This window comes from Amblyraja radiata, chromosome 31 (genome assembly GCF_010909765.2).
Source record: "Amblyraja radiata isolate CabotCenter1 chromosome 31, sAmbRad1.1.pri, whole genome shotgun sequence".
NCBI lineage: Eukaryota > Metazoa > Chordata > Chondrichthyes > Rajiformes > Rajidae > Amblyraja > Amblyraja radiata.
In genome coordinates this window covers 28277597-28302228 of record NC_045986.1, presented here as the reverse complement: position 1 = coordinate 28302228, position 24632 = coordinate 28277597, and the positions used below count along the sequence as shown (strand labels likewise).

The 24632-nt window shown below is 46.7% G+C and overlaps 1 protein-coding gene across 2 annotated transcripts; it reads left to right on the top strand.

Moving 5' to 3' along the window:
• Window positions 1–145: 145 nt before the first annotated feature.
• nbl1 (NBL1, DAN family BMP antagonist) lies at window positions 146–24632 on the top strand. 2 transcript variants are annotated; one of them, XM_033048326.1, is made up of 5 exons: window positions 12323–12328; window positions 19447–19449; window positions 21361–21552; window positions 22028–22139; window positions 23048–24632. In XM_033048326.1, exons 3-5 carry the CDS (start codon window positions 21365–21367, stop codon window positions 23273–23275), a joined length of 528 nt encoding a protein of 175 aa, XP_032904217.1. In that variant the 5' UTR covers window positions 12323–12328; window positions 19447–19449; window positions 21361–21364; the 3' UTR covers window positions 23276–24632. The 2 variants fall into 2 exon arrangements, with proteins under 2 accessions (XP_032904216.1, XP_032904217.1); XM_033048325.1 differs by lacking the exons at window positions 12323–12328; window positions 19447–19449 and adding an exon at window positions 146–168.

Below are 24632 nucleotides of genomic sequence, written 5' to 3'. Positions count from 1 at the left end.
CCCCCCCCCCCACTCCCCCCTCCTTCCCGGGCAATGCCTTCTCAACTGCACCCCGCCCCCCCCCCCCCAGCCGGGATCACCCCTCCCCTCGGGGTTCATTCATGCCCCCCCTCCTCCTCGCCTCCCCGCGGACGCTCCCGACTGAAGGCGGCGGCGAGTGAGCGGCCGGTGAGTCTTTTCAAGGGAGCACTGGGAGTGGGAGTGGGAGTGGGAGCACCGGACTGTGTGGCCCGTTGTTGACCGGCTCTGTGGCGGCAGGGACCCAAGGGGGGGGGGGGAGAGAGAATGGGTAGAGAAGAGACAGTGAGAGCGAGGAGAGAGGACAGTGTGGGCGGGGTGGGTGGGGAGAGGGGGCGGGGGGGGGGGGGGGGGGGGGGGGGGAGATAGTCCGTGTCCGCCGGCGGGGCCAAGGCAAGGGAAGGGAAGAGAATGCGGGCCAGGAACTTGGACCCAGTCCCCGCTCCCAGTCTGAAGAAGGGTCTCGACCCGAAACATCACCCATTCCTTCTCTCCACAGATGCTGCCTGTCCCGCTGAGTTACTCCAGCTTTTTGTGTCTATCTTCCGCTCCCAACTCCGTCCCCATCCCCTCTCCGGTGTGTGTGTGTGTGTGTGTGTGTGTGTGTGTGTGTGTGTGTGTGTGTGTGTGTGTGTGTGTGTGTGTGTGTGTGTGTGTGTGTGTGTGTGCGTGTGTGTGTGTGTGTGTGTGAGGGGGGGTCCTGACTTCTCCCGGGTTCTAATCCGAGATTAAGATGTTGAAAAATCAGGAGCTCAAAATCTCTAAATCGCGGAGGTTTCAAATTCTGGGCAATTTCCAGGCGTCACGTCCACGTCTAAGTCTTGAAAATAAATTCTATCTTAATTCCCCTGGACGAGGTAGTTCCGACTGCCTGGCCCTTGTGAAACCCACACTCCAGGCTGTTATTACCCCCCACCCTACCCCAGGGTCTGTCTCCCCCCCCCGGGAGTGTCCCCGCTCTCCCCCGCCAGGGATGTGTACCCCTCACCACCCCCTCCGGAGCTGTTCGACACTTGAAGAACACATACCGAGTGAAGTGCTGGAGTAACTCAACGGGCCGGGCAGCATCTGTGGAGGCGAATGGACAGACTGGACGGGCCGGGTTTTAATTTCGGGTTGGGGGAAGTTGGGGGGGGGGAGTCCAGATCCAGGGGCCACAGTTTAAGAATAAGGAGTAAGCCATTTAGAACGGAGACGAGGAAACACTTTTTCTCACAGAGAGTGGTGAGTCTGTGGAATTCTCTGCCTCACAGAGGTGGAGGCCGGTTCTCTGGATGCTTTCAAGAGAGAGCTAGATAGGGCTCTTAAAGATAGCGGAGTCAGGGGGGATATGGGGAGAAGGCAGGAACGGGGTACTGATTGGGGATGATCAGCCATGATCACAATGAATGACGGTGCTGGCTCGAAGGGCCGAATGGCCTACTCCTGCACCTATTTTATATGTAAGATACATCGGGATACATTCTCCCTCGGCGGGCCAGGCAGCATCTCTAGAGGGAAATAATATTTTCTCCAGAGATGTGTAAGAAGGAACCACAGGCGCTGGTTTACATCGACGATTGACCATGAGAGTTCCACCTCTCCTCGTCCATGCAGGCTCTGTTTTGTTCTATGTCTTCCCCTCCCTGACAATCAGTCTGATGCAGGGTCCCGACCCGAAACATCACCGATTATTTTTCTCCAGAGATGCTGCCCCCCCCCCCCCCCGCGCTGAGTTACTCCAGCATGTTGTATCTACCTTCGGTATAAACCAGCACCTGCAGTTCCTTCCGACACCATTCACGATCACGTTGCATCTGCAGCGCCTGGTTGGTTTATTTTGAGGCAAAAACCGACACCGAGTTTTTAATTAAAATGGTCCGAAGTGGAGGAGGTTCTTTGTGATAATTGTAGACCACGAGGAACTGCAGGTGCCGGAACCTTGAGCAAAACACGAAGTGCTGGAGGAACTCAGCGGGCCAGCCCAGGCAGCATTTAAACTCTGGAGAAACTCAGCGGGTGCAGCAGCATCTATGGAGCGAAGGAAATAGGCAACGTTTCGGGCCGAAACCCGGAAGGGTTTCGGCCCGAAACGTTACCTATTTCCTATAGTGGAGATTGTTCAACTCTTTGCATGGAGCGAAGGAAATAGGCAACGTTGCCTATTTCCTTCGCTCCATAGATGCTGCTGCACCCGCTGAGTTTCTCCAGCTTTTTTGTGTACCTTCGATTTTCCAGCATCTGCAGTTCCTTCTTAAACATCCGTTCCTTCTTAAACATTAAGCATTTAAACTCTGTCGAGGTTTGTCAGACATAACTCTGATAGCTCCAGGCGTCAGAACCTTCGTCCAACTTTTAACAAAACTCTTGTGAAAACTACCAGCAAATAGACCTGCCAGATGAATGAACACTGAATAGTTAAAAAGGGGTTACAACAGAACTGGTTACTCGGCTTTCGGTTATTTGGCTACAGTTGATTTTGTTTTTTATTTGTTTTGTGTGTTGTGATGAATCCCATTGCAACTGTGTTTAAAAAAAATATCGTTTTTACTTTTAAAACAACAGAAGAATGGTCTCAGATGTTCTTATGTAAATAGGACTTACCAGCGAAATGAAGGCCAAATGGGAAGGTTTTATTTAGTTGGGTGCAGTGGAAGTTATTCAAAGCGTGCCGGGCGCCCTCTGCCGTTCCCTAAGTTTACTGCCCGCCTCTCGGTTTATTTTTAAGTGTTTTAACACAAGGTGTGTGGGAAGGAACTGCAGATGCTGGTTTACACCGAAGATAGATACAAAAAGCTGGAGTAACTCAGCGGGTCAGGCAGCATCTGTGGAGGAAAGGAATAGGTGATGTTTCGGGTCGAGACCCTTCTTACACGACGTATCTGATACTAACAAAGATAACTCGAGCCTGTAAGTAAGTAATTAAGCTTATAGATACATAGAAACATAGAGAATAGGTGCAGGAGTAGAGGCCATTCGGCCCTTCGAGCCTGCACCGCCATTCAATATGATCATGGCTGATCATCCAACTCAGTATCCCGTACCTGCCTTCTCTCCATACCCCCTGATCCCTTTAGCCACAAGGGCCACATCTAACTTGGCCAAGTATTCACATACAAGGGATTTGCCTTGGTGCTCCGCCCACAAGTAACAACATGACATACAGTGACAGTTACGAATGACTCAGAAAACACTAAACATTAATAATAATAAAACATTAATGATCAAACACCATTGATCAAGCATGTGAACCAACAAAATACCAGATCAAAGGGAGGCTACAGATTGTTGGCTGTTGAGTAGAGCAACTACTCGTGGATAAAAAAAACTGTTTTTATGTCATTGGGAAAATATTATCTTCAAGTTTAAAAGGATATTGGGATGAGGATAGGTGATTTTGAGAGGAATATTTGTTATACTGATTGTATTGGGTAGGGTGATGAGTTGTATCTATGACTAAGAGATACTGTATAGTACAGGAGGGGTTTTTATTTATTTTTTAAAACTCTCTCTTATTTTGTATGGCTTTGCAAATATTTGATTAGTGTATAAATGTAAATAATTTGGTGTACATATGGAAATAGGTGTTTATAGCTGCTAAATTTGTATAATAATTACAAGTAGTTGAATAAGGGGTGGGAATTAATAAGCTTTCCTTCTTCCTGCCCCTTTTCGGACACATACGATTTCATTTATTTATAGATATCGTTTATGACACTATATAAATATTGTTTTGTTTTTGTATGCTGTTTCACACTTGCTTTTTATTTTTTAGTCTGTTCGAAATAAAGGATTTATTATTATTATTATATGTATAAAACTGGCCGATAATCGTATAAGATAGTGCCACTATCTAGCAGTATCACGGAACCGGAATCTTTAATGCGACCTTCAACTGTTAGTTCTCATTGACTACTGTAAGGCCAACACCAGGAGTCAGGGATCAATGGAATTCTATCTTGCAGCAGCATAACAGGCCTGTTGGCATAGAGTATTTATAGATACCATAATAAACATATAAACATTGGTAAATTCAAAACTTCAATGCTAATTACAAAAACCCCCCAAAGTCTTTGGTGCAACCGAGACAGTTTGTGGTTCATAGTTTAGTTTGTGTTGTGTCGTGTACAGGAAAGAGCTTGATGGTTGTTGGGAAGAAATTGGAGGTCATGGTTTTTCCGACTCCCAGAGCTTCTTTTCGATCGCAGGAGTAAAATGAGAGGCTAGTCAGGGTGGTGTGGGCCTTGGATGATGCTGGCTGCCTTTTTGAGGCAGTGCCTCCTATAGATCCCTTTAATGGTGGGGAGATCAGTTCCCCGTGACGGACCGGGCTGGGTTCACCGCATTTTGTAATCTCCTTCATCCCTGGGTGTTCAAGTTCCCAACAACAATTGGCCTCTGTAAATTGTCCCTAGTGTGTAGGGAGTGGGTGTGCAAGACATAGACAAACATAGAACGAGTGTGAATGGGTGATAGTCGGCGCGGACCTGGTGGGCCGAAGGGCCTTTCCATGCTATATCTCTAAGCTAAAGCTAAAACTAAAACTAAATGAAGTTTGCTGGAAGAAGATACATAGTGGGCTTGTCTGAAATGCATTGACTTTACACTGATATGCTGTCGAACACAACATCAGACGTGGATTTGTATTTGCTATTTTCACTAACCATCAAATCCAGGCTGAATTAGATTCTCGTTACACAAAGAGCTGTTGTTTTCTAAGCTTGTTCACCATAACTGGCAGATCCGTGCTCTTGGCCCTGCATTGGGAGACAGGGATTACTGTGAGCTGGGGAAATGTGGCCGGTTCTGTCGCACTGATCCAAGAGATTGGTAGCAGGGAAACATTGGCATAGATTTCCCACCTCTTGCCCAGTCGGCTGTGAACGATACTTGGGAAGTGGGATCTGCAGGGAGTGGGCGGTGAATGTTGGACAGGAAAAGATGCAACTTTAGACTTTTAGACTTTACAAATACAGCGGGGAAGCTGGCCCTTTGGCCCATCAAGTCCATGCCGACCAGTGACATTTAAGAGGCTATGGATAGGCAGGGAATGGAGGGATATGGATTATGTGCAGGAAGATAAGGCATCATGTTCGGCACGGACATTGTGGGACAAAGGGCATGTTCTTGTGCTGTATTGTTCTATGTGTAGGAAGCAACTGCAGATGCTGGTTTAAACCGAAGATAGACACAAAAAGCTGGAGTAACTCAGTGGAACAGGTAGCATGTCTGGAGAGAAGGAATGGGTGACTTTTCACCCATTCCTTCTCTCCAGAGCTGCTGCATGTTCCGCTGAGTTACTCCAGCTTTTTGTGTCTATTTTCTGTACTGTTCTCTGTTCTATGACACTCAGAAGTGAGCGTGTCACTGTAAGTCGCAATGGTTTGGATAAGACGTCAAACAGTTGTTTTATTAACAGATATTAAACATTCCAAGACACTTTCAAAGAACAAGGAACCTACCCAGGCTTTCCTGGCCAATAGACAATAGACAATAGGTGCAGGAGTAGGCCATTCGGCCCTTCGAGCCAGCACCGCCATTCATTGTGATCATGGCTGATCATCCACAATCAGTCCCCCGTTCCTGCCTTCTCTCCATATCCCTTAACTCCGCTATCCCTAAAAGCTCTATGTAACTCTCTCTTGCAAGCATCCAGAGAACCTGCCTCCACCGCACTCTAAGGCAGAAAATTCCACAGACTCACAACTCTGTGTGAAAAAGCTTTTCCTCATCTCCATTCTAAATGGCTTACCACTTATTCTTAAACTGTGTGGCCCCTGGTTCTGGACTCGCCCCAACATCAGGAACATGTTTCCTGCCTCTGGCGTGTCCAAACCCTTAATAATCTTATATGTTTCAATAAGATATCCTCTCATCCTTCTAAATTCCAGAGTGTACAAGCCCAGCCGCTCCAGTCTACAATACAATACAATACAATACAATTCAATTTATTGTCATTTGGACCCCTTGAGGTCCAAACAAAATGCCGTTTCTGCAGCCATACATTACAAACAAATAGACCCAAGACACAACATAATTTACATAAACATCCATCACATTGCTGTGATGGAAGGCCAAAAAAACCTTCATATGATATCTCTTCAAGGTATGCCTACTTTGAAGAAGTTCTCCTCCTCTCTCCGGAGACAGTTTCAGATATCTCTTCATATGACAGTCCCGCCATCCCGGGAATTAACCTGGTGAACCTACGCTGCACTCCCTCAATAGCAAGAATGTCCTTCCTCAAATTAGGAGACCAAAACTGCAGACTAAAACCAAAATTGTTACCTATTATTTGGTTATTGCTGTTTTTGGAAGGGTGTAGTCAACAAAGTACCCGCTTCGTCTCCAACTATAGGTTATCTCCCTGGCTGTCATGCATTTTTTCTTTAACTAACTTGTTGGATGTGGACATGGTTAGTGGGCCACCATTTATTGCCTTGAGCAGAATCACTCGCTCGGCTATTTTAAAGGACATTAAGTGGATGGTTTCTGTAACAATCCAAGCTTGATGGCCACCAATTGCAATCATAGTTTTTGTAAATTCCAGATTTATTGAACGGACGACTCAGTTCCTTCAGTTTAGAGATACTGTGTGTTAACAGGCCCTTTATCCCACCGAGTCCACGACGATCTTCGATCACCCGTTCACACTAGTTCTGTGTCCTGCACGCTAGAGGCCAATTAACTTACAAATCTGCACGTCTTTGGAGTGTGGGAGAAAACCAGAGCACCCGGAGAAAACCCACACAGTCACAGGAAGAACATGCAAAGCCCACACAGACAGCACCCGTGGTCAGGATTGAACCCGGGTCTCTGGCGTTGTTATGCCCCTGTCCCACTTAGGAAACCTGAACGGAAACCTCTGGAGACTCTGCGCCCCACCCAAGGTTTTCGTGCGGTTCCCGGAGGTTGCAGGTGGTTGCCGGAGGTTGCAGGTAGTGGAAGCAGGTAGGGAGACTGACAAAAACCTCCGGGAACCGCACGGAAACCTTGGGTGGGGCGCAAAGTCTCCAGAGGTTTCCGTTCAGGTTTCCTAAGTGGGACAGGGGCATAAGGCAGCAACTCTACCGCTGCGCCACTGTGCCTAGAACAATTACCTTGGCTATTTCAGAGGATATTAAGAGGGCAGTTTTTACAACAATTCACGTCTGACGGCCACCAGTTGCGTTTATAGTTTTTTTAAATTCTAGATTTATTTAATGATTTACTCAATTCCACAGCTGCTGCCCTGTGGTTTAAATTCCTGTCTGTAGATAATTAGTCCAGGCCCCTGGATTGCAATCCAGGAAGTGAACCCTTTTTATAACCATATGAATCAGTTCAATTGAGTTTAGTTTATTGTCACGTGAACCGAGGTACAGTGGAAAGCTTTTGTTGCATACTAACAAGTCAGCGGAAATACAATATAACCATTCACAGTGTGTAGGTGTAACACTAACCCTAACTCTAATGTGAAGGGTGCTATGTAAATGTATGTCTTTTCTTCTCTTTGAAGCCAAGAGATGGGTCTGTGCTCCAATGCTGAGCTGTGGTGGTGTTGCTTCGACTCCCACTCAAACTGTCCTTGACTTTGGCTGCAACGCTGCCGCAAGTTAGTCTGATGTATGAATCACATCCCGGCTGGTCACGCACCATGTGGTCTGTGGTTGCCTGATCCAATCCGGACATAACCAGCCCTTTGTCATAAAATACCAGCACAATGAGACTATCTGGTTGACTGAGGGGGCAACTGACTCGTCTCATCTCCCGACGTCACCGAGGGTCTGGGCCGGGGGGGGTACAGAGTCATGGAGTCACAGAGTCACAGAGTCTTACAGCTTGGAAACAGGGCCTTCAGCCCAACTTGCCCACACCGACCAACAAGTCCCATCTACACTCGTCCCACCTGCCTGTATTTGGCCCATATCCTTCTAAACCTGTCCAATCCATGTACCTGTCTGAAGAAGGGTTTCGGCCCGAAACTTTGCCTATCTCCTTCGCTCCATAGATGCTGCTGCACCCGCTGAGTTTCTCTAGCATTTTTGTCCACCTGTCTACATGTTTCTTAAACGTAGTGATAGTCCCCAGCCTCAACTACCTCCTCCGGCAGCTCGTTCCATACACCCACCACCCTATGTGTGGAAATGTTACCCCTCAGATTCTTATTAAATCTTTACCCCCGACACCTTAACTCTACGTCCTCTGGTTCTCGATTCCCCTACTCTGGGCAAGAGACTCTGTGCATCTACGCCATCTATTCCTCTCATGATTTTACACACCTCTGTAAGATCCCTGCACTCTATTCCCCGAGACCCTGTGACTGATTCACGGGCATTAGCTACTCAAGCACGGGAACCCTCCATCCTTTACAAAGTTGGATGCAGTAGAGACTTTGATAAAACAAATGTAGTTCATCACGGCCCTGCCAGGTTGCAAACTGTGCTGGAAACGAACTAGACGTCAGACAGATTGAGCCTTGTTACAGCAGAATCACTCTGCATGGAGATGAGGCAAGCAGCTCGCATCAAAAGCTTGCACTTAAAATACTTAAATGTAATAAAGTATAATTTAGACAAATAGACAATAGACAATAGGTGCAGTAGGCCATTCGGCCCTTCGAGGCCAGCACCGCCATTCAATGTGATCATGGCTGATCATCCCCAATCAGTACCCCGTTCCTGCCTTCTCCCCATGTCCACTGACTCCGCTATTTTTAAGAGCCCTATCTAGCTCTCTCTTGAAAGCATCCAGAGAACCTGCCTCCACCGCCCTCTGAGGCAGCAAATTCCACAGACTCACCACTCTCTGTGAGAAAAAGTGTTTCCTCGTCTCCATTCTAAATGGCTTACTCCTTATTCTTAAACTGTGGCCCCTGGTTCTGGAATTCTGGATTTACACAAAATCTGTTTGGAAGAAATGTTACTTTAATTTGAATCTTTGATTAGAATTGAATATTGGGTGGGCTCTGGTCAGCCCATTATAGAAACATAGAAACATAGAAAAATAGGTGCAGGAGTAGGCCATTCGGCCCTTCGAGCCAGCACCGCCATTCAATATGATCATCTAAAATCAGTAACCCGTTCCTGATTTCCCCCCATATCCCTTGATTCCTTTAGCCCTAAGACCTAAATCTAACTTAGGAAGGAGGTGGAGGAATTTTGAGAGGGTGCAGAAGAGGTTTACCAGAAGGCTGCCTGGATTAGAGGATGTTAGTTAGGTATAAGGAGAAGTTAGGCAGACTTGGATTGTTTTATCTGCAGCATCAGAGGGTGAGGGGAGACCTGATAGAAATGTGTAAAATTATGAGAAGCATAGAGAGGGTAGGTAATCAGATTCTTTTTTCCCAGGGTGGAAATGTCCAGACCCAGAGGGCAAATACTTAAGGTTAGAGGGGCAAACTTTAAAGGAGATGTGAGGGGCAGGCTTTTTTTTAACACAAAGAGTGGTGGGTGCCTGGAAGGTTCTGCCAGGGGTGGTGGTGGAGGTAGATATCATGGTGGCATTTAAGAGGCTTTTGGATGGGCTCATGAATATGCAGCGAATGGAGGGATATAGATCACGTGTAGCAGGCAGAGGGGGTTAGTTTAACCTGGCATCATATTCAGCATGGACATTGTGGGCCGAAGGGCCTGCTTCTGTGTTGTGCTGTAAGGTTCTATGTTCTGGATAGAAGCTTTCGATCAATTTCTGATGTAAACCACACAGTGTAGAAGAGGAAATTAAATTTTAATAAACTGAGCATATATCCCACAAACTGAGATCTTCCTGCATACACAGTCTAAAGTTATAAAACAACTTGTTCTGTTTGATCTTCCATTTGTGCACGTCAGGTTGATTGCATTCGTCGAATGAGGGTGGACCACGTGAAGGTTGCAATCTCCCGCCCCGACTGAGTTAAATAGCCAGTTGTGGGTCTGATCTACACTCTGGTGAATGGTTCTGGTGGCACTGTTTGTTCTGTCCACTAACTTTAAGGGCATCACACACAGCGGCACAACTGGTCGATCCGCTGCCACACAGCGCCAGTGGCCAGTTTCCATCCTGACCTCGGGTGGTGTCGACTTACTTTGCACGTTCCCCCTGTGACCATGTGGGTTCCCTCCAGGAGCTCCAGCTTCCTCCCACATCCCAATGCCGTGCGGGTTTGCAAGGTCATTGGCCTCCCTAAAGTTGTCCCTGGTGTGTAGGGAGTGGATGAGGACGTGGGATAACATAGAACTAGGTGTGATCGATGGTCGACTGTTTCCATGCTGCTCCTTGCTAAACAAAAATGCAGTTCTGTGACTTTCAGCTGCGTTGGTCTGAGTGCTTAAGATTTATCTGTCTAGTGTTCTGAGCTCAGGCTCCCGGCATGGAAGGAAGCGATTTCCATTTGAGGCTGTGTCATGCCTTAGAACACGGGGCAGTAGTTGCTTACGTTCAGTCAGCTGTAAATAGAATGGAACCCTCAGCAAGAAATGCTGTATCAGAAACAGATATGTAACCTGAGGACTGGTTGGGTCTTGGTTTGGGATATTTGAGTTACACTCTGCATCATGGATGCAAACTTGGATTGTGTTCCATGGAACGCCAGAGGTTGAGGGGAAGATCTGATAGGATTATATAAAATGATGAGCGGTGTAGATAGGGTAGACAGTCAGGACCTTTTCCCCCAGAATGGAAATGTCAAAGACTGGAAGGTATAGCTTTAAGGTGAGATGGGCAACCTTTAGAGGAGAGATGCGGGCCACGTTTGATAAACAAAGGGTGGTGAGTGCCTGGAACACGCTGCTTGGGGTGGTAGTGGTAGCATCATGTTCGGCACGGACATTGTGGGCCGAAGGGCCTGTTCTATCACCATATTATTCTATGTTCTATGGTTCAACTGAGTTAACTATACCACAACCATCACAAATGTAGGAGTGTAGCTGAGTGGCCTGTCTGGTGATTGGAAACTGGTGGTTATATTTAGGAGCTTTGACTCTTTCCGCCTCACTAATGCAAGCTCAGGAACTAAATAATTATTGCCGATAGACTTCGTGCATTTGATTTCAAAATTTCATGTGGGCGGTTGCAAAATTTCAAAAAGTATATCTTTTTGGAAAAAACAACAACCTTCTTCTCAGAAACAAGGAACTGCAGATGTGGGTTTACAAAAAAAGACACAAAGTGTTGGAGTAACTCCGCGGGTCAAGCAGCATCTATGGCGAACATGGATAGGTGACGTTTCGTGACATTAGTTGCATGAAGGGCCTGATTCATTTCCAGGCTATGGGTCCACACCAGTCGGTCTTCTTGCCAGTTTACTGCTTGTTTACTCAGCCACGAGTAAGTGGTGGTGAGCCATCTCCTTGAATTAGGACAACGTGTTTGGCGAAGGTCCCTGATGAAGGAACGCAGCGGATGTTTGTAGAGATATTGGTGCCAGGTGTCCTTGTCCTTCCAAGTGACAGAGATTGAGGAGCTGTTATGTATGAAGCCTTGGCGATTTGCAACAGTGCGTGGAGTCATAGTGCATGGAGCCAGGCCAAGATGGCTCAAAGTTGCACAATGTGGGGCTGCAAGGGGGATGAATCCCTGGATTGCTGATCAAAGTCACTGCCTACACCTGGATTGGGTTGAACGTCACCGACCGTTGTTGCCGTGAAGTTTATTTGGGCGAGCAAAGCGTATTCCAACACGCTCCTTCCTCGCAGATGGAAAAGCGTTCACGAGCCACAAAGTTGACTCACTTGGCATGGAACACCAGCCCCTGCTGTGATGTGCAAGCAGTCGGCTTTTACCATGAGTTTGGATTTTTGACACGTTTTAAAACAAGCACTGGCTTGATCCACCCCATTAAAATCTGGCCAACAGCTGCAGGCGCCCCACAGCTTCGAACCCATTACTGATCAAAGTGTTTCACCTGCTCTGAACCTGGTCCAGAGTGGACAAGCGTATTGTTCGGCGATGTTTTGGGGGCAGAGATAGATAGATTCTTGATTAGTACGAGTGGTTATGGGGAGAAGGCAGGAGGATGGGGTTGAGAGGGAAATATATTGTCTATTGTCTATTATATGGGGAGAAGGCAGGAACGGGGTACTGATTGGGGATGATCAGCCAGAATCACATTGAATGGTCATGCTGGCTCGATGGGCTGAATGGCCTACTCCTGCACGTATTGTCTATTGTCTATTGTCTAAATCAGCCATGATTGAATGGCGGAGTAGACTTGATGGGCCAAATGGCCTAATTCTTCTCCTATCAATTATGACCTTATGACCTCCACTGGACAATCATGGCAGTTTCACATTTCCTCGACTAACTTTGAGCTCCCGTTCTCCGAGCTTGGATATGATTCTGCCCCGTACCTGCTGACTCCGAGCTGCCGGTAATTCCCTGGACTCTCCGCTCCTGGCGTCTGTGTAAGGGCTCGCAAGCGGAGACGGCTGTTTTCATGTTCATAAGCTCTAGAGTCTAGGAGCAGAATTAGGCCATTCGGCCCATCAAGTCTACTCCGCCATTCAATCGTGGCTGATCTATCTCTCCCTCTCAACCCCATTCTCCTATCTTCACCCCATAACCCCTGACACCCGTACTAATCAAGAATCTATCAATCTGTGCCTTAAAACCACCCATTGACTTGGCCTCCACAGCCTTCTGTGGCAACTAATTCCACAGACTCACCATCCTCTGGCTTAAGAAGTTTCTCCTCATCTCCTTTCAAAAGATACATCCTTTTAAAACTGAGGCTATGGCCTCTGGTCCTAGACTCTCCCATGAGTGGTAACATCCTGTCCTTATCCAATCTATTCAGGCCTTTCACTGTTTGGTAAGTTTCAATGAGGATAGTAGGATCAGTTCCTCATCCGACTAAACTCCAGCGAGTTCAGGTCCAGTGCCGTCAAACGCTCATGAGGTTTCATTCTGGGATCATTCTCATTTTGATGTTTGAACCTCCAGTGAAGGCATCTCCTGTACATCCAGGAGAAGGCGGGGAGAATGGGGTTGAGAGGGAATGAGAGATCAGCCATGAATGAATGGTGGAATAAACGATGGCTGAACGGTCTAATTCTACTCCTAAACCTAATTAATTCATGAACATCACTCCCTCATCCCACATCGAACAACGAGAGGGTCGCCATTCCAGTTTGAACCACAGGGGAATTGATTGATTTTAATGGCAAGTTACAGCATGGAAACAGGCCCTTCAGCCCATCATGTCCATGCTGACCAACGATCATCCATTCACACTAGTTTTATGTAATGCCCCTTTCTCATCCACTCCTTACACACTGGAGGCAATTTACAGAGGGCCGACTAACCTACAAACCCGCATGTCTTTGGAAACCCACACGGTCACAGGGAGAACGTGCAGACTCCACATAGACAGCACCCGTACTCAGAATCCTACCCGGGTCACAAGGGAAGGACTTGAACTTTATTTTGCCTTCCATCACAGTGAGGAATGTGTAGGAGTCACTGTGGTGGATGTTCATGTTAAAATGTGTTTTTGAGTCTTGTTGCTTTTTAATTCTATGACTGACCTGGCCAGTGAAATTCCTCGTATGTTGTAAAACATACTTGGCAAATAAAATCTGATTCTGATTCTGATTCTCTGGCACATGCATGCACATATACACGTACACGCATCACACACTGAAGCATGCACGCACACGCTAACGAACACAAGCGCATCTATGGCCAAGCACTCACAGACAGACCATCTTTCTTTTCGAAAGCTCTGAGCCTCATGGGGTGAGTCGAACATTGTTTCCGTGAGAATACTCTCTTCCAACTGGAAAGTTCACATTTGTGACTTGCAGCCAACGTTGTTGCTGACATGTGGACTGGGAAGAGTTTGGAGTCTAGTTGACCTTTCAAGCGGCCAAAAATAGTCAAAACCAACGCATCTTGAAAGGAGCAGGAACTGTCTGAAGCAATGACCTGTTGGCCCAGGTCTGTCAGAATAACATTCCACAAGCTTACTCACTAATGATACGGCATAGTGGCGCAGCGGTAGAGTTGCTGCCTCACAGCACCAGAGTCTACGGGTGCTGTCGTACCGTGACCACGTGGGTTTTCTCTGGGTGCACTGGTTCCCTCCTACACTGCAAAGGCAGGGACTCGGTGGTCCGAAGGGGCTCGGTGGGCCTGTTTCCGCGCTGTATCTCTAAACTAAACTAAACTCGATTGAGGTTAGTAGGCCCGACACCGTCTCAAGGTAGAGAGTAAAGAGAGTCAGGTTAAGAGTGTTTCATTTGTTGAGTTTAGTTTAGTGATACCCCGGATGCAGACAGCACCCGTAGCCAGGATCGAACCCGGGTCTCTGGCGCTGTAAACACTGCAAGAATTCACGACCATTATTACTCGTGGACATTTTTCATCAGGCTAGAAAAACGCCCCTTATTGTTAAAATGTGCATTGGATTTTGTGATATATTTGTATTGTGAAAACATTAGCTGCCAAGGGGTGTTTAGGGAGGGTGGGTTAGGGTTATTTTGTTATTATTTATAAAAAACAAAATGGAGGGAAATGTAATGCCATCCGTCAAATATACTGTAATTTTTTTTTCCCCACCAATAAAAATGAATTAAATTAAAAAAAAGAGAAAAACACCCCGACCTACTTGATGCCACGAGCACCTACGACTAGCATCACGACCCGCCACGACCTCACATGGCCTCCTTACGACCTCGCAACGGCCATGCTGCGGGTATGAGTCAAGGGCAAACTCGGCAGAGGTCGTGAATTAGGTCGTGAATGTGAAATACTTGCAGCAACCTAACGGGCCCGTAAACGCAATGAATGTAATAAATAAATTCAATAATATTCAGTCATATTTGTACAAAAAACAATGTCCTTAGTGCAACCAAAGATGTGGAAGCAGAATTAGGCCATTCAGCTCATCGAGTCTACTCCATATATAACAACTACAGCACGGAAACAGGCCATCTCGGCCCTTCTAGTCCGTGCCGAACACTTACTCTCACCTAGTCCCATCTACCTGCACTCAGACCATAACCCTCCATTACCTTCCCGTCCATATACCTATCCAATTTATTTTTAAATGATAAAATCGAACCTGCATCCACCACTTCCACTGGAAGCTCATTCCACACAGCTACCACTCTCTGAGTAAAGATGTTCCCCCCTCATGTTACCCCTAAACTTTTGTCCCTTAATTCTCAAATCATGTCCTCTTGTTTGAATCTTCCCTACTCTCAATGGGAAAAGCTTATCCACGTCAACTCTGTCTATCCCTCTCATAATTTTAAAGACCTCTATCAAGTCCCCCCTTAACCTTCTGCGCTCCAAAGAATAAAGACCTAACTTGTTCAACCTTTCTCTGTAACTATTCACCATTCAATCATGGCTGATCTATTATTTCCTCTAAACCCCCATTCTCCTGCCTTCTCCCCATAACCTTTAACGCCCTTATCAATCGAGAATCTTTATCAATCTCCGCTTTAAAAATACCCAAGCTGCAAAAAACTGCGTGGTGCCCCAAAAGGGAATCTTTTGAAGGTAGACAAAAGTGCTGGAGTAACTCAGCGGGTGCAGCAGCACCTGTGGAGCGAAGGAAATAGGCGACGTTTCGGGCCGAAACCCTTCTTCAGTCTGAAGGGATAGCGTTCAGAACGGGCATTTCACCGTAGACACAAGAAACTGCTGAAGCTGCTTTACCAAAAAAAGATACAATGTGCTGGAGTAACTCAGCAGGTCGGGCAGCGTGGCTGGAGAACATGGATAAGGGATGCTTCAGCTCGGGACCCGTTCTTCAGACTGTATCTCTGTCCACGTGACCACAAAGAGTCCGACTAAACTCACTAACTATTTGGTGTTTAAGAAGGAACTGCAGATGCTGGAAAATCGACGGTAGACAAAAGTGCTGGAGGAACTCAGCGGGTGCAGCAGCATCTATGGAGCGAAGGAAATAGGCAACGTTGGAAATAGGCAACGTTTCGGGCCGAAACCCAGAAGGGTTTCGGTCCGAAACGTTGCCTATTTCCTTCGCTCCATAGATGCTGCTGCACTCGCTGAGTTTCTCCAGCACTTTTGTCTACCTTCACTAACTGTTTGTCTACCTTCATAAACAGTTACTGGCAGAGTTTAGCGGATGGTTTGTGAAAATGGAATGGATATCTTGGATTGGGAATTCTGGCATACCGTGGTGTTTTATTTGGGAAAGTTCCTGGAAGAGTTGACATTACTACTTGTTCTAACTTTTCGACCGTGGTTCCAACTTGTTTGTTGACTGTTTAAGAACATGCCACTCCCCCCCCCCCCCCCATGTGTGATTACTTTGGCCAGTTTGGAGAGTTGCTTCGAGTCCTTTTGTTCCATTTGGCAGATGAGTTTCGTGATTGTATCTCAGCCGTGGCAGCATTCAGTCCGTGAGACGTTAGAGTCTGCACTGAGGCCAGTTCAATGAAATCAACTCAGGTGGCGCAGTGGTAGAGCTGCTGCCTCACAGCGCCAGAGACCCGAGTTCGATCCTGACTACGGCTGCCGTGTGTACAGAGTTTGTACCTTCTCCCCGTGACCCTCGTGGGTTTTCCCCGGGAAGCTCCGGGTTTCCTCCCACAATTTGTAGGTTAATTGGCTTTGGGTATAAATGTGACATTGTCCTGAGTGTGTGTAGGATAGCGTTAAACCCCCTGTCCCACGGTACGAGTTCATTCCAAGAGTTCTCCCGACCGAGTTTGCCCTGATTCGAACGCGGAGATTTACGGTAATGGCCACTCGTCGGTACTCGGGGCTCTCGTGGACATTTTTCATCATGTTGAAAAATCTTCACGAGTCTTCCCGAGTCTTCCCGTGCTTTACCTTCCGTTAGCGAGTCTTCCCGAGTACCTGCCGTTAGCGCTAAGAGACGTCCCCGAGCTCCGACGTACCCGCTACGTTCATTCTCTGTGCTTACCACGAGTTTGGTTTGTTTTAAACTCGGGAGAGCTCTTGGAATGAACTCGTACCGTGGGACAGGGCTATAAGTGTGCGGGGATCGCTGGTCAGCGCGGACTCGCTGGTCCTGTTTCCGCCGAATCTCTAAACTAAACTAAACTAAACTAAACTAAACTAAACTAAACTAAACTAAACTAAACTAAACTAAAAAGTCTCTCAGTCCGATGAAAAGTAAAGGCTGTAAATGAGCTGTAAAACCCTGCCAATTCAGATGTTGGGACCCTATCTAACAAGCACATAACACAACTTGCTTGGGAATAATAACTCATTATGCTCTTGGCAACAAAGAACGGAATTTTACAATTGTCTGCCTGAACAAGATTTTTAAAATTATCATCAGTATGTTTCTTCTGCTTCATAAACAGTTATTTGTCTTCACCCTATAATGTTTGTTTTCCCCCCAGTGACCTGTAGCTTGAGACAAGGACCTGCCCTTGGTGAGTCTGTGGAATTCTTTGCCACAGAAGGCTGTGGAGGCCAAGTCAATGGATATTTTTAAAGCAGAGATAGATAGATTATTGATTATTACGGGTGTCGGGGGTTATGGGGAGTAGGCAGGAGAGTGGAAAGATAGATGTCATCATTTGTGGAATTCCCTGGAATTTGTGGACTTCCCTGTCACAGAGGGCAGTGGAGGCCGAGTCACTGGATGGATTTAAGAGAGAGTTAGATAGAGCTCTAGGGGCTAGTTGAATCAAGGGATATGGGGAGAAGGCAGGCATGGGTTATTGATTGGGGACGATCAGCCATGATCACAATGAATGGCGGTGCTGTCTCGAAGGGCTGAATGGCCTCCTCCTGCACCTATTTTCTATGTTTCTATGTCCACTCTGGTCCCTGGGAGGGTCCAGATTTCTCGCCTGGATCGTTGCTTCTCTACGAGCTGTGGCCAGATCGGCTGTTGTTTCCTTTCCTCCTGGTGGTGAGATGCCAATGCCCTCAGTGCCCTGTAGAACCCCCTGGCAGTGGCCCCCCATTTCATAAGTCCCTACATTATAGGAGCAGAATTAGGCCATTTGGCATCTACTCCATTCAATCATGGCTGATCTATCTTTACCCCCTAAACCCCATTCTCCTGCCTTCTCCCCGTAACCCTTGACACCCGCACTAATCAGGAATCTGTCAATCTCAGCCTTAGAAATACCCAATGACGTGGCCACTACAGCTATCTCTGGCAATTAATTCCATAGATTCGCCACCCTCTGACTAAAGAAATTCCTCCTCATCTTCTTTCTAAAGATACGCCCTTTTACTCTGAGGCTGTGACCTCTGGTTCTAGACTCTCTAACTAGTGGGAATATCCTCTCCGCATCCACTCTATCCAAGCCTTTCACTATTCGGTAAGTTTCAGAGCCCCCCCCCCCCCCACCCCCATCCTTCTAAACTCCAGAGAGCACAGAATCATCAAACGCTCACCCAATAATCCCTGGGATCATTCTCATAAACCTCCTCTGGACCCTCTCTAACACCAGCATATCCTTCCTCAGATATAGGGCTAGTTAACTATCGAACCCACCCTGCTCTAAAAGGATTCAAGAAGAAACTGCAGATGCTGGAAGATCGAAGGTACACAAAAATGCTGGAGAAACTCAGCGGGTGCAGCAGCATCTATGGAGCGAAGGAAATAGGCAACGTTTCGGGCCGAAACCCAGAAGGGTTTCGGCCCGAAACTTTGCCTATTTCCTATATTGGAGATTGTTCAACTCTTTGCATGGAGCGAAAGAAACGTTGCCTATTTCCTATATTGGAGATTGTTCAACTCTTTGCATGGAGCGAAGGAAATAGGCAACGTTGCCTATTTCCTTCGCTCCATAGATGCTGCTGCACCCGCTGAGTTTCTCCAGCATTTCTGTGTACCTTCTGCTCTAAAAGGACATGTCTGTACTGTTTTAACTTGTTCATTATTAACCCCTTCCCTCATCAATTCCCTTTTAAAACACACCCTCTCTGCAAACGTGTGTCCTCCACACGACCTGTGTTTGAATCTGAAGCAATGGAGAATGGAAAGGTTTAGAATTTTTTAAACAGGGACATAAGGAGCTGCAAATGCTAGTTTACAAATAAAAGACACAAAGTGCTGGAGTGACTCAGCGGGGGCGGGCAGCATCTCTGGAAGACGTGGACCGGTTGAGAACTTTCTTCAGACTGATTGTGGGGGGGGGGGGGGGGGGAAGAAAGATGACCGGCATCGATTCATGTCTTAGTACGGAGACTGAAATGGCACCATATGAATATGTTATTGAAAGAGCTCATCTTTACAAGAGGCCACTTGTAGAATTTATGTCGAGCAGATTTTGAATAGGGAATGTCAAATAAGATTGTACACGTTCTACATATATGCAGACATCAAAGACCAGATGTTACAGCTTTAAGGTGAGAGGGGCAAAGTTGAAAGCAGATGTGCGTGGCAAGTTTGGTGGGGGCCTGGAACATGTTGCCAGGGGTGGTGGTGGAGGTGGAGGCAGATACGACAGTGGTGATTAAAACTATTAGACACACGAATGTGAAAAGGAATGGAGGGATATGGACCATGTGCAGGCAGAGAAGGTTAGTTTAATATCAGGTTCGGCATGGACATTGTGGGCTGAAGGGCCTGTTTTTGTGCTGTACTGCACTATGTTCCAGGCTGATATCCCACCACAGCCGGACAGCAGTACTGACCCTCGGAACTATCTTTGGTCGGCCTTGCACGCAACGTTATTCCCTTATCAGGTCAAGTCAAGAGAGTTTATTGTCATGTGTCCCAGACAGGACAATGACATTCTTGCTTTGCTTCAGCACAACAGAATATAGTCGGCATTGACTACAGAACAGATCAGTGTGTCCATATACCATTATATACGGATATACACACATGAATAAATAAACTGATAAAGTGCAAATAACAGATAATGGGCTATTAATGTTCAGAGTTTTGTCCGAGCCATGTATCGATTGTAATCATGTGTTGTCTTTCCACTGACTGGCTAGCGCACGACAAAAGCTTTTCACTGTACCTCGATACACGTGACAATAAACTAAACTGAAACTGAATCAGATGATTCGTGGTCGGCTGAGCGTGAATCTTCACGGAGAGAAATACAGCTGGTTGGTCCCCGTCCAATTAGTTTGCATTTTATTTTATTGTACAGTGAATGAGGGGGGGGGGGGCAGGAAACCCCTCGTGGGGCTTCCTCCCCCCCCCCCACCCCACAGACACACACACACACAGATACACACACACACACACACACACACACACACACACACACACACACACACATACACTGATTCACACACACACACACACACACACTGATTCACACACACACACACACACACACAGACACACACACACACACACACACACACACACACACACACACACACACACACACACACACACACCCACACCCACACCCACACACACACACACACACACACACACACACACACACACACACAGATACACCCACACACCCACACACACCCACACACCCACACCCACACCCACACCCACACCCACACCCACACCCACACACACACACACACACACACACACACACCCACACACACAGATACACACACACACACACACACACACACACACACACACACACCCACACACACACACACACACACACACACACACACACACACACACACACACACACACACACACACACACACACTGATTCACAGACACAGCCACATGTACACATGAAGTCAAGCACCCTAACTCCAATGAAACATTATGAACAAGGCAAGGGACTGTTTGAAAGTCGCCCCCTGGTCACATATTCTCTCAGGTTCAACACCATCGCAGCCTTGCGAGTGGATATAATAACCATATAACACCATATAACAATTACAGCACGGAAACAGGCCATCTCGACCCTTCTAGTCCGTGCCGAACACATAATCTCCCCTAGTCCCATATACCTGCGCTCAGACCAATATAACCTGATTATGGTTCAGTTATGATCAGAAGTTTTACTTGTGTGGGCCGATTAACCTATAAACATTGTTACTGTATTTAGAGATACAGCATGGAAACAGGCCCTTCGGCCCACTGAGTCCGTGCGATCACCCCGTACTAACACTATCCTCCACATTAGGGATAATTGACAATTTTTTACCAAAACCAATTCACATACAAACCTGTACATCCTTGCAGTGTGGGAGGATATCGGAGCAGCCGGAGAGAACTCACGTGGTCACAAGGAGGACAAACAGACTCCATACAGACAGCACCCGGGGTCAGGATCGAACCTGGGTCTCTGGCGTTGTGAGGCAGCAGCTCTATCACTGCGCCACCGTGCCATGCTATTTTTTTGTAACTATTCGTGCAAACTCCATTTAGACAGCACCCGAATTCAGGATTGAGCCAGGATCTTTGTTTGTTGTCGCGAGGAGGCGGGTCGACAAGCCAATCATTGAGGTGACCGTTCATTGCTAATTGCTACTTTCTCTCTCTAGGGCCATGGTGGACCACTTGTGCAGAATGTGTTGGTTCGCGCTGGGCATTCTGCTGCTGTCTCTGGTCGTGGCCGCGCCTCCTCCCATCAATAAACTGGCGCTGTTTCCTGACAAAAGTGCCTGGTGTGAAGCAAAGAACATCACCCAGATAGTTGGCCACACTGGCTGTGAGTCAAAGTCCATCAAGAACAGGTAGGCGTAAAAATCAACATGTCCAGGGTCTCCACCCGAAACGTCACCTATTTCCTTCGCTCCATAGATTCTGCCTCACCCGCTGAGTTTCTCCAGCATTTTTGTCTACCTTCAACTAATCTGGGGATGTTGGGGAATTCCAGAACTAGGGGTCACAGTTTAAGGATAAGGGGGAAGTCTTTTAGGACCGAGATGTGAAAATCATTTTTCACACAGAGAGTGGTGAATCTGTGGAATTCTCTGCCACAGAAGGTAGTTGAGGCCAGTTCATTGGCTATATTTAAGAGGGAGTTAGATGTGGCCCTTGTGGGATCAGGCGATATGGAGAGAAGGCAGGGATGGGATACTGAGTTGGATGATCAGCCATGATCATATCGAATGGCGGTGCTGGCTCGAAGGGCCGAATGGCCTACTCCTGCACCTATTTTCTATGTTTCTATGTCTATGTAATCTAAACTGTTCTCTTTTTCCTCAGAGCTTGCCTTGGCCAGTGTTTCAGCTACAGTGTGCCCAACACCTTTCCACAGTCCACTGAATCCCTGGTACACTGTGACTCCTGCATGCCAGCACAGTCGTTGTGGGAAATTGTAAGTAAGATCCAGCACCTCTTGTGTTCCACCTTCCCGTCTCTCTGTACACAAGGCCTCTCTGAATGTGTACAGTCACTCTCTCTCTCAGTACATCCATCCCAATCGCCCTTCAATCTACATCAATACACTCACATTATCCACACTACAGCCTTTCTCATCCCTCTCCACCTTGTTACCCATGCTTATCACATTTTCACATTTTATTCCAACTTTTTAACATTTCCACATGTTTATTACATTTTCCATACATGTAATAATACATCTTAGAAATGTCCATCTTATTCCCCAGCCAAGAACATGGCCAGGATATATTTCGGGTTGGGACCATTCTTCAGACTGATTGTGACTACAACCAGCTGAACCGAAACGTCACCTGTCCAGACATACTGGAATGGCCTACTCCTGCACCTACAATATTTTCTATGTTTCCACAATCTCCGGAGATGCTGTCTGACCCGCTGAGTTACTCCGGCAGTTCTATGTCTTGTTTGTCCAGACTCACCTCCCGCAAACTGTTACACCCCAAGACTGAGGATGCTAATCCTGACAACCTGATGAACAGCCTTCACTCTCCTCCTCCCCTTCTCCCCAACACCCTTCCCTTCCCCCTCACTTCCCCCTCTACTCCCCCTCACTTCCCCCCTCCCCCCTCCCTTCCACTGCCCTCTCAAAGCACATGCATTAGGATTAAAAACTGAAAATGCTGACAGCCCTCAGCAGGTTGGGCGGAACTTCATCTTGGACCTTTAACTCCGCTACGCTCTCCACAGATGCTGCCTGACCCACTGAGTGTTTTAAGCATTCTCGGTTTTAGTCTCAGATTGTTAGGCATCTGCGGGATTGTTTTTCCGATTTTTCTCGCCCCGTTTCACTGGCAATGTGTCAAAGGGTGATGTGAATTGCAGGTGAAGCTGGAATGCCCGGGGAACGAGGAAATGCCCAGAGTGGACAAGCTCGTGGAGAAAATCGTACACTGCAGCTGCCAGGCGTGTGGGAAGGAACAGCATCAAGATTCCCAACTTTTCAACGGGATTTTAAACGAGGAGGAAGCACCCCCGGGAATGGTTGAAACTCAACAGATCATCCACCACGAGAAAGAAATCGCCCTCAAATCCGCCAGAGACGAAGCCTAATAAAACGGACATTTTAATAGAAAAATAGCGGTATAAAATTTCAGTTTGTTTTATTTGCTGAGGTCTTAGAAGAAGGAAAAAAATCAAAGTGTAACAATTTAAAAAAAAAAACCCATGCAGACTTATTTAAAGAGAAAGTCTTTAAAAAGTAACATTTGTTGTAGAAATCCCATTCAGATAATAATATATACTTCACCGAGGCCCAGCAAAGTATAATTTGAATTTGATGATCAGTGTTGAGTTCACGAAACCAGTAATCATGTTTGTAAGCCACAGTCTGTAGCCGCTCCAAACACATAACTGTTTGTATATAATATTATACTTTGTAAATCTCTGTCAACTTTTATTTTCCCAAATCTTTGCATTTAATTTTCTGATCATCATGTTTCTGGACAAGTAGAGGGAGAAACAACAGGGTGATTAACATTGGGGGGGGAAATAATAGAATCACAGCCAGAAGGATGGAGGGTTAGAGCAACTAACACAGAGGGTGAGATACTGACATCAGAGAGCCTCTCTCACATACACATGCACAATGACATACACATACACATACACATAGACATACACATGCACGATCGTTTGCTGAACACCCTCGCTCAGTCCACCTGACATTACCTGATCTCCCGGTTGCCAAACACTTTAATTCTCCTTCCCAATCCTACACAGACCTTTCTGTCCTAGGTCTCCTCCATTGTCAGGGTGAGACTAGATGCAAATTGGAGGAACAGCATCTCCTATTTCACATGGGCTGCTTACAACCCAATGGTATGAATATTGATTTCTCTAACTTCAGGTAGCCCCGGCATTCTGTCTCTCTCTCTATCCCTCCCCCACCCAAGTCGCACCAGCTTCTCGTTCTCAACCAGCAAGCAGCTAACAATGGCCTGTTCCCTTTATCATTGTTACTTGTTTGCATATCTTTCATTCATTGTTCTTTATCTGGCTACATAATTGCCTGTATCTCTCGCTTCCCTTACCCCTAACCAGTCTGAAGAAGGGTCTCGACCCGAAACGTCACCCATTCCTTCTCTCCAGAGATGCTGCCTGTCCCGCTGAGTTACCCCAGTTTTTTTGTGTCTATCTTCGGTTTAAACCAGCATCTGCAGTTCCTTCCTGCACATATACAAAGGCAGACAGACCCAGCACCAGGGAGGATGCGTACACTCACATCGATCAAATACACCAGCAGGAATGTCCCTCTGTGAAACGATGTATTGATGGGTAAGGGTTGGAAACTGGGGGACAGTTTGTAAATCATTCTCATCTTGTTTATAACATTGTGCTCTTCCGCTCAAATTCTGTACCTATATATTTTCTTTTTGTAAACTGTTGGATTAAATGTTGATGTATCATA

What these genes read in the sequence shown, in the direction of transcription:
- nbl1 (XM_033048325.1), top strand. Translation starts at nt 21,365, where the DNA reads ATGGTGGACCACTTGTGCAGAATGTGTTGGTTCGCGCTGGGCATTCTG. An exon ending in TCAAAGTCCATCAAGAACAG is followed by an intron (nt 21,553 to 22,027) that starts GTAGGCGTAAAA and finishes CTTTTTCCTCAG; the next exon opens with AGCTTGCCTTGGCCAGTGTT. An exon ending in CACAGTCGTTGTGGGAAATT is followed by an intron (nt 22,140 to 23,047) that starts GTAAGTAAGATC and finishes TGTGAATTGCAG; the next exon opens with GTGAAGCTGGAATGCCCGGG.